Source organism: Leuresthes tenuis, unplaced genomic scaffold (genome assembly GCF_036924035.1).
Source record: "Leuresthes tenuis unplaced genomic scaffold, fLeuTen1.0.hap1 SCAF_9, whole genome shotgun sequence".
Classification (NCBI taxonomy): domain Eukaryota; kingdom Metazoa; phylum Chordata; class Actinopteri; order Atheriniformes; family Atherinopsidae; genus Leuresthes; species Leuresthes tenuis.
In genome coordinates, this window is record NW_027325363.1 from 15,819,827 (window position 1) to 15,834,926 (window position 15,100).

Consider the following 15,100-nt stretch of genomic DNA (forward strand, 5'->3'; position numbering starts at 1 on the left):
CCAGTATGATATCCATTTTCGGTGTCCTATCATTACAGTGTGCTGTCCTCCTAAAATGTATTACAGGATTACTATAGTCAATTCTCATAATGAACGGCTCCATCTTCCAGAACAAGCCAGGAAATCTTCATGTAAACATGGCAGGCATCCACTGCAGACTGAGTCACATCCACGACGGACTGCAGCCCGAGCAGAGCTGAAACGTGATGGAGTAATCACCGGAGCGGCACAAAAAAGGGATAATGTCTAGTGGGAGGGGAGAGAAGGAAAGAGAGGCTGAGAGAGAGTCCGCGTTAAGGGGCAGAGGCTGTGGCCTAGATGTGTGAAACGCCAGGGGTTGCCTTTTTGGTTCACTGGTGACAACCAGCGGCAACTCAATAGTAGAAGTGGGAAGTTCTGACCCACAAAACTTGAAAGAAAAGTTACGCAGCCCAAACTTTAGCAATCTTTCAAAAAATGATGTGCAAACTTTAGTTTCTGACCAGTGTGTGAACTGATCACATGCGTTATCATGGAGATTATTGTTGGGAGATGTAGACTGAAGCATTTACCGAGAAATTAAATATAGTATTTATTCGGACGGTCAGCGCTGCACGCCGCTTGAGTGATAACGATGGCCTTGGAGGCAGACAGCGACAGGGGTTCATCAGGAGGGGCTCATGAAAAATATCCACGGGCAGCGTTGGAGCGCAACGGCTACGTGAGGACATGTGTCACCCCTTTGGGTCAGGACGAGGGGAGCCAGTCGTGGCTGAGACTCGCCGTGACATGGACTTGCCGAAGAGTGTCGTCTGCTGTCTGCGTTGCCTCCATCTCCGTTATTCTCGCTCTGCTGCTCAGATTGGTCGACTGGGATGCAGGCAGCAGCAGCAGCAGCAGCAGCATCGGAAATAGCAGCGGCTCCGGCTCTCGTCTACATTTAGCAGCGGGCTGCGCTGTGGAGCTGCTTTTGACTGCGTGTTACTGCGTCTCCCCTGCTTTTACACTCGTATGTGCCTTCTTCTGGGTCTGGCTCTTTTTGATTCGCTGTGGGGTTCTGATCCGGAGTGCGTTGTTTTTGTTAGCGCTGTGCCACTTGGGCGAAGCTGCGGCACAGTCCCTCCTGCGCGGCGCCGAGGAGCAGCTGCTGTCCTTAACCGCAACCCTGGTAGTCCTCGGCTGCCTAGGCAGCGGGGCTCTGCTGGTCGTCCGGCTGGGACAGGGAGTGTCCATCCTAGTCTTCATTAGCGTCATCAGGGCCGTCTCCCTTGTCTCTCTGAGCAGAGTCCGGGCCAGTTGGAGACCCTACCTGGCCTACCTGCTGGGGCTGCTGGGGGTTTTGCTTGCGAGGTATGCTGACCGGCTCTTGCCGGCCTCAGGGACCAGCGGGACGGGGTGCTGTGGCTCTGTGACCGGGGCGAAGGAGGAGGACATCCCTGTCTTCAAGAGGAGACGGAGGTCCAGCTCCATAGCGGCCTCGGAAATGATGGCTCACTCTCAGAGCAACAGCAAGTCCCACCGCAGGACTTCGCTGCCTTGCATTCCGCGGGACCAGGTAAGACACGTCCAACTTTGGACATCTGGACCAGATCGTATCGGATGTTTTAGTCCTGCTTATGACCTTTCAGCTGTAGGCCTGGGATGATTTGTGCTCTTCTCTTCTTCACTGATGGCATGTGTGGCAGCTTTACGCGTGTTTGCTTCATTTAATCGGGACAACAGGAATAACAGATTGTAAAAACAAGACACTGGCATCATGGTGATGATGTCTGTGTGCTCTGCAGGCCCTCATCTGTAGGCCTAAAAATCTTCAGACTGGTTTCTAGAGTAGAGTATTAATATTATTATTTATTTATTTATTCTAATTAAAGCTTGCTTTGGTATTTTAACTCTTCATTTCCCCCATTCTCACAAACACTAGTGTTTGCATTTACATTGGCTGTTAATTTTTTGCTCTCATCGGTGTGCTGTGCGCTGTTTGTGTGGCTGATAAGCAAATGGATGGTGCATTTTCTCATGCCAAGTTTCTGAGTGCCTGCGAGTGTGTGCGTGCGCATGCATAGGTGTGAAGTCTCATCTAAATATTTTGAAAGCCTTTGCTTATCCTGGTTGCTGGCCAGTGCTGTGGTGCCAGACATTACACGTTATAAAGCCTGTTGTGTTGATAGCAGAGAAGACTGTGAAGTTATATTCATATTATTTGCCTGAAAATAAATGATAGCTCTTGTGTGACCCATTGATCAACTGATTTAGAAGGAAATTCTCAGTGCAGAGAATGGTACTGATACACAGAGATATTTACAAGATGTGGCTTAAAAACTTCTGAACTTTATAGATGCTTGACTTAGAAATGGAAGTCTGTTTGCAGACTTGAATTCCTGAAGATACTTTCACGATTAGTGGAATTTTGAAGGAAAATTATCTTTCGTTGACATGTCATGGAAACTTCAGGTTTGTGTTCTATGACCTTATTGTTCGCCCCTACCCAGACTTACGCCAACTACACTGAAATGATGTTTTTTTCCTCAGTATACATGTATTACTGTATGTGACAGAAAGTAAAGTACTAAAAATATGTGACCAAAACCAAAGCAATTTCGGCAAGACATGCCCTGCAGGCCTGATCCCACATCAAGTCCTTTCAAGGACAGTCAAGTCATGTTTTAATCTGGGAAATAGATGTGTTGGTTTAAAACGGGTCAAAATTAATTACTTTGATAACAAGGACTGCGGGGAAATTTTTTACTGTTGAGAAAAACCTAGCGTAATCGCGTTTAGATGTGTTTTTGTTTTGCGACAAATGTGTTTCCTTCCTGCTTCTAAAAGTTCACCAATCTTCCTTTCCTACTAATGAACGCCACCTGGCTGCTGTGAATGCTCATCTCCTGTTGTTTGCTTTCATGCTTTGTTTTCAAGTTATCCCCAAAAGGGAAAAAGAAGTGGGGTTTCATGCTCATGTACCTAGCCTCCACTGGATCTAATGCAATGGATGGCTTTGCTTAACATGCAACCTCAGCCTGACTCTAGGCTTTCAGACTGAAGAGGGAAAGCAAATACAAATAGCAGGAATTTAACAGCTTCATTTGTGGTGTAGTTCGCATGGTGAATCCCTCATTTCCCTTACACTTCAGTACCCTGTAAGATCGCCATTGGTGACGGTAATTTGTGGTGATTGTTCCATTGATCTGCGGTGAGACTTGTGGTGGCACACAGAGAAATCCACATGAATACTACTTTAAGTTGATCTAATGTAAACTAACCAGTAAGGCACTAAAACAAGCCTCAAAGGTTTTAGATCACATTGTCATTTAAAGTTCCTCTTCTATACCATATTTCTGTGGAGTTAAACCTCCTCTAACTTTGAGAGAGTTAAGAAGTCATGCAAACAACTCATTTTTATGGTCATGATCAGCCAATAAATGCCCTGCTATGATAGAGCACACACACCTTTAAAGACCCAAGTTTCACTCTCTCATCTGGAAACTTGAGCAGTTCGCCCATCAGCTGTCTGACTCTTGATGCTTGGTTGTTCATTGCTAATTGGTATCTAGGGAACGCTGACTTAGTGCACTATCTGTACTATTAGAACAGCTCCATTACCCATTCTGCCTCATCATGCCTGGAACAGGAATGATGACAAATTGAACTCCGAAACTTAAAGAAAAAGCCTCTCAGCTGACCAGATGCAAAGGACAGCTCGTCCTCCTGCACTCTGCCCTCACTTTGTAATCTGTATGATCAGTTAGCAGAATGGAGAGATTGATGCTTATATAAGTGAGATACACTTCAATTAAAGAAGCTATCAAAACAGCTCAAATTCCTAGATTAATAATTCATTTTGGCATTGTCATTGTGCACAGTGCAATATATAACAACAAAAAACACAAAACCTGCTTATTCTGTTCTGGCCAACAGACAGCTTTAAGACAGCTTTAAGAAGTGTTGAGTATGATCTGAGAGAGCATCTGAAGAGTAAATGTGCAGCCTGCAAAGTCATCACAGTCAGTAAGCTGTGAAGCTAAAAAGTTTTGCAAACCCATGATAATATGTCATACATCACATGTGAATAATTGTTTATCTAAAAGTCACTTCATGAGACTGTGGACTTGGTATGTAGTTACTTTTATCTAATGTAATGTGGATATTGGCTTGATAGAGTAACCAACAGATTTCTGGGCAGCTATTCAGATTTTATTTTCACACAAAACTTTGGCTTTGAACTATTATGAAAGCAGTGTTATTGAGGTTTATTGATTATTGTTCCCTGCCTTTCAGACAGTGATAGCTGGGGTAGGCCGCAGCCCATCTGTGACCCTGAATTGGACAAAGCGGGTAAAGAAAATGGATAGCTGGATGATCATTGTGCCATATTCCATAACACAATGATGCTCTCATCTCATGTTATTAAATCCAACTCACCCCTTTCCTGAGTGGTACCGTACATTGTGTTAAACAATTGCCACGTTAACCAAGATAATCATGATTCTGATTTTTGCTACACATAAGCAGCACTCCCTTCAGATAAAGGCACTGTAGACAGTGATGGATGCTTGTGCAATAAAAAAAGGAGTTTTTCTGTAACCCCATTCTGTCTTAAATCAAGTGCAATCAGTTAAGTGCACTCGATGAACATTCCATAATTTCATTTGGACGAAGTGTTAAGTGTACTAGCTATGTATTGTGTTTAAGTTTGCTCAGTTTGGTTAAGATCTAACTTTTCCCTTTCACTAAGTGTAAGGAAAGGTTATGTAGCACTACACCTGCCTTTCAAGGATGGTGCTTCAAAATGATAAGGATTAATCCATGTTTTAAACTTGTAACTCATTAGTTAAATGATCATAAATGCATATGTAAAAAAGCTTAAAGAGGAGACTGAATGCTACCAAGTCTGTTTGATTCTTGTTGGTGGGACAAAGACCTCCAGGTACAGAAAGTGAGACACAGCCCTAATTTATAATATTATGATATAATAAAACATTATGTCAGGAACTGATTTTACGTCTCCTGAAGGGTCTCAGAGTCACTCCTTTTTGACAAACCAGCATCATATTCTGACTTTATCAACAAACACACCTGCACAGATTTAAAGTATAGAGTTACAGAACACTATCTTCCAACATGTTTAAAAAACACTTGATTTCTTCTATTCTCCTCCTTCGTCTCACAGTCTCTCTCTGAAACAAACACATACAGTTTGTCAGGATAGTTTATCCATACTGTAGATAATGAAGCTCTCCAGAGTGCAGTTGTACCTGAGAGAAGCGGGGGTTTTCATCAACCGTTGCTTGTGCAGTATTTATGAAGCAGGCTGGTGCAGCCTGCCAAGCCAGAGGCAAGACAGGCACTCTGCTGATCTGGAAGCTGGGAAATAGCATTGACTCAGCTTCATGGCTTTATTTCTGTATTTTTTCTCTCTGGTGAATGGGATTTCGAGTTTCATTTATGCACTACTTCTTTAGAAGCTTATGTTTCTACAGTCAACATGCTTGGAGACTTAATATTCAAAGATTTGACAAGAATTTTGTCCTGGTGTTGTCCTGACAAAAGTCTTGTTGCCGGGGTGTCAGTCGGTTGGGGATCTTGGGAAGTTGTGGTTTTTGGGTCATATGTATTTGTGACGCTCTTGCTGTCTACAAGATAACAACAGCCATAAATAGAATGTCTAAAAGAAGCAGCAATACTTAACAGCACTTTGAATTTTGATGCTTCACCTCAGAGTTTTCGAGCCGTCTCTGTTACATGACGGCAAAAACTCACAAATGCTCTCGCATTTGTTTCAAGTAAGGGCGGTACGACATGTTGAAAGTTACGGCAAGCTTCACACTATCACACGAAGAACAAGGCTACTCTGTCCTGCAAAGCATAATCATCTTCTCATCAGCGCACCGAGTATCTGTGTCAAACTGGAGGGGAGTGGAGAGAGATGGATTTTAAAGCAGAAACATGTGCTCCCAAATCTATTTGAGGGAAGGCCCACAATCTCTCACTGACGCACATACTTTTCCAGGGAGACACACAACCAGCTCCAGTCGCCAGAGCTATTGCACTTTGAATGGGATCCAGGTTTAATATATCTTTTTTAAGATAATGGAGAATTTTTTTTTTAATTTGTAATGGATGGACGCAGCAAGGTTTTAACTTCCGAGCATTTGCCAGAAGGAACATTGATACAACATGATTCTACAGTTACAAGGATTACATTCAGCAACTGTGTTTCTTTTTTTAAAGGAGTTTTTTGTCCTGGAAATTGTGTGCACTGTAAATATAATAATTGATAATACTGATAACAATTGATAATAAACGGCATTATCTAGGCAAATAAGAAGTGCAAACATTCATGCAGCTCTGACAGGACACAAAGTATAGTTTTTAGGTTACATTAATCTCTTGTCCTTGATTTTGTCTTGAAGTTGTTACTTTCTTACTTTTCATGTGGTTCAGTGTGCTTCATCAGAAATAATGTTGCCACCTCTGTAATAAGTGGACACGTTTTTGCCGTCTGCAGAAAGAAAACACGCACAAACCAGACCTCAAAGGTTCACCATAATTAGTTGATGTAAATTCATGTTGGATTTACATAATATCTTGTAAATTACAGGTAAATCCCTCGCATGGAAATTATTTGCGGCTGATTAACCAGTGACAGTCGATAGCAGTAATTCAGCAGCATAAAACAGCATTTCATGTCAAACAGCCTCCCACACAGACTCACTGACACCATGAGTGCAGTAAGTTGCTGGATTAATGGCAGGCCTCATTTTATGATTTAACATGGCGATCTGCACCTGAGGAGGAGAATAACCTGCCCCGCAGACTTGAATCAGGGCATATTTACCTTCTGCAATATTGCCTTGACATGGTTCAGTTAGAAATGTTAGTGCATAAAGTTTAGTAATACTGTAATGATGAAACCGAGTGAAAAATGTTGTAATAACTACACAAATCCTTATTTTCTAATCTGTTACTCCCCAAAATAGGATTAGAATTGATCCTCCATTTTTTGATTTTTTTAATTCATGTTGGATTTATATGAAATGAATGTAATTTAACATACTTTGATGTTATTATAAAACAAATGACAGTAGATGCACTATAAAATCAGTGTAAATGTATTCAAAAAGGTTTTATGGAGCAGGTCTTAATTCAGGATTTGTGGAACATGAACAAAACATTTAGAAAAAGGGGAAATAATCTGTTACTTTTCTCCTCTGCATGCTCAAACATTCAGGTGCTACTGACATGAGTAATGTGCTCTGCTCGTTTTATTCCTCAAACAAGCAAAATACAAAAGTGACACTTGTGCCTGCATGTGTGTGTACCGTATCACATGCAAAGCTAAACCTTTCACATGAGCTCATGAATTACTTACAAAAATCTCATGCCTTCTCATAAACAGTAAAATAAAAAAAATATATTAAAAAAATACACATCTAACACCTGAAAGTGCAAAGAAGCAAAAAACCTTTGATGAACAATTAAATGCATTTTTAAATGCATATAAATCCAAAATCTTACAAAATCGAGCTTCTCAAAACCAAGCTAACACATCCAGATAATGCTACATAGGATCAAATCACTCAGATGGGTCAAGGTGCTCCAGACATGATCATAAATTCCATCTTTTTTCTTTTTTTTTTTGTAAAAACAGTCATGTGTAAGTGTAAATAAACACAGACAAGCTCCCAGTAAAGCTGCTCTCATCTGCTTTTGTCAGATGGAAATTGTGGCTGAAAATCAGCCCATCAAGATTATGTGTCATCTTGTGATCTCTTTAAGCAACTCCAAGATGCCACTCTGCCTTAATAAAATCCTGATTTTCTTAACCACAGTGTCACCACACAAAACTCCCATTCAAATAGCTAAAGGAAAACATCTGCGCTGTCAGTGTAGGTATATTTACATGTTTTATGATCTCCCACAGAGAAAGTTCGAAGCAGCAGAATTTCGTGAACATTTTATCACACACTCCACACCACAACAACTCCAGTCAATAACTCGATTCTGCTCCCGTGCGTGTATCTTGGAACACGTACGTTTGTCTCATCAAATGGCCAGGTCGAACTCTGACTGTAGCTCGACTCAGCTGTGCATGTAACCGTGCTTAATGAGGGAAGATTAACAAAAGGTTAAAGGAATGAGCACACTGGCATTTGGACAGTTTCATCTAGCTCGAAGCAGCACTCAAATAGCCAAAGGTGGGTTAATGTATGTGTGTTTACTGTTTGAGTGTGTGTGTGTGTGTGTGTAAAAAAGAGGAATGGGGGGGGGGCAAACACGCTGGAGGGGACCTAATGCAGGAGCAATGTGAGAAAGAACGAGGGAAGGAGTGAGAGGAGTGCAAAGCGAGTGTTGAAAGATTTTCTGAGGAGGGTGAGGAGAAAAAGGGGGAGTGAGAGGAGGTTTGCTGCCAAGCACAGGCGAAGTGTTGATGGTAATAGGACAACAATCTGATCCCTGCGTTCATCCTCTCTGCTGCAGTTCCAAACACACCATTGCTCTGAGCTCCTGCACGCACACAGACGTGCTGTCAAGGCAGGTTTGTGTCCATCGCTTCTGGTTTGCTCGACAGATATTGCATATGTGAGTGTTTCTGTGTGTTGTCGTGTCCAAATAACGAGAATATGGCCCCATGCCACCTGCACCCACAGAGAGAGGACAGGGCCAGGGAAAGAGGCAAAGAAAGAGAAAAATAATGTGTGAGAGTAGCCTGCACAACTTCCTGCTGAAAGGCAACAGCCAATAATTTTAACTTAGCCCGGCCACTTCTGTAAACTCCACACATGCTCACACACGCATACACGTACAGTGGCTTCCCCGCTGGCTGTCCAGACGAGGTTTGGTGGCCTTGGACAAGGATTGCCTTGTTACTTGATTCAATGGCGTGTTTTAGCTCCAAAATATGTTTGGCGAGAGTGGGGGAGGGAGGTTGGGCTGGGGAGGGAGCTGCGCTGAGGAGCAGGCTCTAGATCTGTCCATACATCTGTCTGTATGTCTGTCTGGCTTCTTTACTGTAAACACTCACCCTGCGACAGACTGTCAGCAGGGGAGAATCATAGACATTCTTTTTTTTTGTTTGTTTTGTAAATGTGAATGAATAGTTATTTCATATTTTCAACCCTTTGATTTTACAACCCTTTGAGTCAGTTTGGGGATGAGATGTAAGTTTTAAAAGTATTTATGCAAGAATTTCTGGCATTTTCTCTCACTCCTGTTCTCCTGGTTTATGCCTGTGGCCTGTGAACACACTCACATACCTGGGAACAGCCCTGCAGTTTCAAGTGGGACTGACTGAGCTAACTAGCTGTTGAGAATGTCGCCATAGTTGGAGTCTCTGTTTGTATAATCATCAGCGGACCTTATGAATTCACCTGTTAAAAAACAACATCAGTTTGATACTGATAAAAAAAAAAAAACCTGTGAAATCAGCAGGCAGTTAAACTGTGTTACATTTTTTCATTACGCTGATGACTGCATTTTAATCATATGTACAGTATATTCCCTCGAACAGAATATATATTTTAGATGGCACTCTGGGTCCAAAAACGTCTGACCATTCTTGACCGCTTGCAGCATGTGCCACCCCCCTCCTCTCATCACTATGACTAAATGTAGCTATAATATGTAGAAAAACAGGACTGGAAATAATAAATGAAATCGTGTATAGTAGAAGACAGAAGATAGGAGTACCTCTTATTTTAAGTTGGCATATGTGTTCGCATCTGCACTTTTGATCTTGCACAACGCCCCTTTCAAACAGCTCAATACAAAACTTGTCTTAGTGATTGAATGCAAATGAGCGAATACAGCCATACACAAGGAAGAATGGGAAATATAGCTATTATACTGTATAATTTTATGACAAATTGGTTACTTTTTGTTGTGAGGTAATGAAGGATTAATTTCAAATATTCAGCCACTTAGCTGATCCATTTTGACTGCCAAACGTGTGACTGAAGGTTAAAATGTAACAAACATAAATGATCTTAATGTTGCTTTAATAAGCAGCAGCTTTAAGGTAACTTTATCAGGAGTGCAGCTATATTTGTCCATAACAAAACAGAGATTAACAGACAAAAGGTAATGATGTCCCTCACATTAGTCTCTGTCATGAGGGATGTTCATATTTTCTGTGAATTTTTAAATGAAAGAGGCAGTTTTCATTTGACAAACATGAAGTGAGTGCAACTCTGTTTCGGGACATCGAAAAAACATTCCTGTCGATAGTGAAAGGATGGAGCAAAGAAACTTGAATGCCGTTGAAGTTTTTGTTTTGGCCTTGAAGTGGACACATTCAGCAGCTCTGTCATCACCTGTATCGCGCGCTGTCATTAAGTAGGATTTTTATCTGCTGTGGTGCTCCCACACCACATTTTGTCACACAGCTGCAAGTATGTTTTATTTTAGATGTATGACATGTTGCTGCTTTTTACCTCGAGGGTGATTTTAACTGTAAGACTGAAGCATATGTCAGCGGGCCTCTGCTGGCTTATGTGCTTTTATTGGCATGCAAAAATGATCAAATAAAGTAGGCTGTGCACTAAAAATATAATGTCTTGATTGATAGTAATTAAAACAGAATATATCCTTGTGATCTATCGGTTTTGTGATAGGTTTCTCCAAACCCCTCGTTCCTCTTCACACCTAAGATCTATCTATCTATCTATCTATCTATCTATCTATCTATCTATCTATCTATCTATCTATCTATCTATCTATCTATCTATCTATCTATCTATCTATCTATCTATCTATCTATCTATCTATCTATCTATCTATCTATCTATCTATCTATCTATCTATCTATCTATCTATCTATCTGTATGAAGACTAGAATTATTTCAGAGTTTTGCCTTTTTTACAGGGTGCAATGATTTCAGATACGAATCACATCATGAATATGGCTTCAAATAAAAAAAAAAAGGGAGAAAAAAAAGCAAACTTGCCTTGATGTATTTCCCTGAGGTGCAACGTCCTCATAGACCTGGATTCAGGCTCCCTAAAAGTGACATGCTGCTGGCTGCCAGCCTCAGATGTATGTAAGTTTGTAACAAATGTTGCGGCACGAAATGCTCCGTTTTCTTAGTTTCTTCTGTAACACTGACTCGCTCCCTTTACTTCTGCCTCATTTGTACTGTGTAGATGCTCTGCTGTTTGCACAGGAGATACAAATACAAATGTTTAGGGAACAATACAAATAACTGCTGCCTTCATCTGAGTCTCTCAGCTTGGTGTTCACTATACCTATGCATCATTGAGCACATGCTCAAATATAGGTGTCCGTGTGCATGTGTGTCCTTGCTTGTGGTTTATGCTCGGTCAACAGTCTGCCGACAGCATGTTTGTCTTGGACGGCTGTAGATTACCCAATCAGATAATCAAGGGTATAATTGCATCACATGCATCTGGGAGTGTTTTTCCCTTCCATTATCCCTCATAATGCACACATACATGTCTCACTCACACACACAGGCATCCTGCAGACACACAGTGATGACGTACACGCAGCAGCTAATTGCCAGAGGTTGTCTCTGTTGAGAGATTAAAAGTTCTGCCGTGGTTTCATCTGGACATAAAAATGCAAAGCTGTCTTACTCTGTCTGAACCCGTGTTGATGGAAGAACATGACTGAAAACTTAAGGGCGTTCATACAAGAGACGTTTTACAAGGGCATACCTGCTCTTTACAAACTGCTTCTGAAGTTATTATAATGATGGGAAAGTAGACCATGAAATGACAGATAAGAGATTACAATCATATGTTACGCCTGGTATTTATTAGAAGGGACATATTGGTTTGAAATCGGTCTGTTTTTCAAGGTGTGATCCATTTTGTTTCACTGATATAATGTATCAGAATTTCAATATTTTTATTCAATGGTGCTTTAAAGTTTGGGAACACGTTTTTTTCGCCTTAATCATTCTTAAGGAGAGGGGGTTGTGTGTGCATACTTATTCTCTTGTAGATGTCCTGAAATTTTCCTTTAGAATTCACTGCTATTATTCATAATTAATTCTTCCATCTGTGATGGCAATCTGTGCTGAAATGTGAACAAGTTTGACCAAATCATGATATTCATACAATCATGTTTCACAAATGGCATAAACATCTTCTGTTAGCAATGTATTGTGTTCTTTTCTCTCAACATATTGCAGTGTTTTCCTCATGACAGATTGATGAACATTACTATTAGCCACTGTTAGAGACCTGGTGGCTTTGCGATTTTGAAGAATTTCTGTCCTCCAGTGATCCCTCTTGGGTAAACACTGGAGATGAGTCTTGAACTCTGCTCTTGAATTTACTTCATTTGTAGACAATCTGTTGGACTTTGGATTGATGGAGACCAAACTCTTAAGGGTTGATTTTGTAACCTTTTTTAAGCTAGGTTTGCTTTCAAAGGGGGGGAAAAAACTGCCTACTCTGAGAAAAAATGTTGATCCTTCTCATGTTTCTTGGCACCTAACGTCAAGTTTAAATCATGCTGCATTTGCTGTATCTTGGAAGTGGGAAGTCAAACATCTTTTGCTCTTGTTTTTACTTTGCATTTAACAACAAATTGTCATCAGTAGTTATGTAGTTTGCTTTAGACAAAAACGTGAGCTACTTGTGCTCTACCAAGACTTTGTCTATTGTTTCATGACCCAACATGGTAATCAGACTTCTAGTTGGTATGCTTTGTTCCCCTCCAGTTTGAATTTGGAAATTCGTTGAATGCACTACCAGCAGCTCAGCCCCTTCTACAAGAAACTTTTTGACTTTGGTGAAAATAGAAAGTTGGAAAATACAAGAAAAACTTCTTAATGTTAGCTTGTAAAACTTAACACAGAAGAATGATCCAGTAGGGAAGCCCAGGGGTTATGGAGCCGATATGTGATGGAGGAATTACTGCGAGTTTTGCTCAGAACATAAACCTTCCAGCTGGTCGTTGCAGTCTGCAGTTTAGCGTTTTTGACAGCCTTGGCCAGTTCAGTGCATGATTTGCAATGAGATTGTGCCAAAAACAGGAATCAGTACCAACTGTCTGTGGCTGATCTGCATTTGTGGGAAATTTAAGTATTTGAGAATAAAACTGCCAGTCAAGTCTCTCTGTCTCAGCTCTGTGTGATCTGAGCTGGGTTTGCAGTGTGTGCTTAAATAGCCTTCAGGCTATTTAATGTATGCCCAGTCCAGTGGCGGTCCTGGCTTATTGTGTGCCCTGGGCGAACACCCCCGTCTGCGATGTAAATTCACATTTAAAAAAGGAGCTGTTGTCTTATATTTCTTTGGTATTTTAACTAAAACATGTCACAGAAATTTAACCGTAAAGTCAGGAAATTGTGTCAACTTTAAAAATGGCATAATGTGTTGCCTTTACAGCTGTAACCCATAAAATAGAGGGGTTATCCACCAGTTGGTGGTTCGATCCCAACCCGCCTGCTAAAAGCTCTTTTCACATATCAGTTGCGCTTATCAGCTCAAAAAATCCATCCTCGCTGACCCGCCGCTGCTCCTCCTTGGTAATTAAGCCGGTGCTGTGGAATCAGCTGAGTGCTGACATCATTGTTAGAGTTGCCAGTTCCAACAACAGTGATAATGCGTGTAAGCACACAGTGATGCAGGCCTGTATTGCCTCTATTACCACCTCCTTTGCTGGCTCAGAGGCGTATTAGTGGTGGATCAACTTTGACCCCCCGTGCTGCCTCAGTGCTTTCACACATGACACTGATACGCAACAAATGTGCATCATTCCCCGTTTGAAAAGTGTGTGAAAAGAAGCCTAAAGCACTAAAATGCACTTTGATGTGAATATGTGTATAATGGAGAGAGAGGGGAAAAAGAGCTTTGTGTGAATGAGAAACACCAGGGGTAAAAACCTTGAGTGACCTTGGAGTGAACTTTAGTTTGCTATAGACCACATAGGGAAAACTTTTGATCCCAGTCATAGAGTCCAATGACAATTTGTCTCATTTGGTGATGTCGGCTTTCTTTATCTACTTTTAGGGTGTTTTAGATGATATTTATAGATAAATACAGAAATATTAAAAAGTGTTTTCAATCTTCAAAGCACCACAGTAGTCTTAATCCTGAACTGGAAGAAACTGATTACTGCAGTGGACTACATTGCTTGTTTTTATTACAGCTAATGTCAGTATAATGTCATCAGTTTGCAAAGTTCCTTAAATGAAAATTACATTGTTCAATTTCCAAGTTCCTACTTACCATAGCAATAAAAGACAAAGTTCATTAAGATCGTTAACGTGACCTAAAAGAGTATTAAAATCTCATTCCCAAATCTGTGTGAGCAATTTTTTTTAACTAGCACAAACTTCCCTGTCACTTCTGTTGCTACAAACCCCCAAATGCATGTTATTCTAGGATTATTCTAGGAAGTGTTTTTAAAAGCATGCTGCTCTGCTGTTAACGAGGCTAAACCACTTCAACCTAGTCATGGTGTTTCCATTTTGCAACATAGCTATGCTATCAAATTTCAAGTGTTTCCTGCAAGCAGAAATGTCCACAACATACCTTATCATGAAGAATCTATTTACAAAACTGTGCTATAATCTTAAAAGCATATAAAGCCATACCAGCCCAACTCCCCCTCCCCACACACACTTAACCAGTGGCCTCTCCTGGAACCTTTAATTGGTCTTCAGACGCCCGAACAACACCCTGGATGGGACACGTCAACCTCACATTAAACACCCCCTGCAATTATTGCACAAACACATTTACTGTCTTACCAAACCATGGCCAATTTACCACCTGCCTCTAACACCTGTTTCCTTCACAGGCAGCTGCTGCTCAATCAACCTGGCAGCTGGGTGCTGTCTGGATAACAGACCTTCATAAAGATTACATGTTAAAATGTTCAATAAATATTCTAATAAATGATCTGAGACATCGTGTGTAAATGTTTACCTTTGTGTAAATCACTGCAAACTTAGAAGTGCAACGTGTTAGAGTGCAAACGAACCTGAGAGAATTGCCTCAAGTGCGATTAATATTTACACAGTGTTACATATTCCAAGTACTGAAGTGCTCCTTCATTACAAGACCTTTTGAAAAGTTTTAAATACAATTGATTTCGTTGGACTTCACCATAATTTAATTACACAAAACCCAAAATGGCGGCACACACCGG

At 40.9% G+C, this 15,100-nt stretch overlaps 1 protein-coding gene across 1 annotated transcript in view; it reads left to right on the forward strand.

The window, feature by feature from the left end:
* Positions 1-359: 359 nt before the first annotated feature.
* LOC140314382 (cGMP-inhibited 3',5'-cyclic phosphodiesterase 3A-like) overlaps positions 360-15,100 on the forward strand; it is a 59,720-nt gene continuing 44,979 nt past the window's right edge. The window contains exon 1 of the mRNA XM_072392548.1: positions 360-1,534. Coding sequence (XP_072248649.1) covers positions 614-1,534 — 921 coding nt within the window. The 5' untranslated portion in view covers positions 360-613. The remainder of the gene's footprint in view (positions 1,535-15,100) is intronic.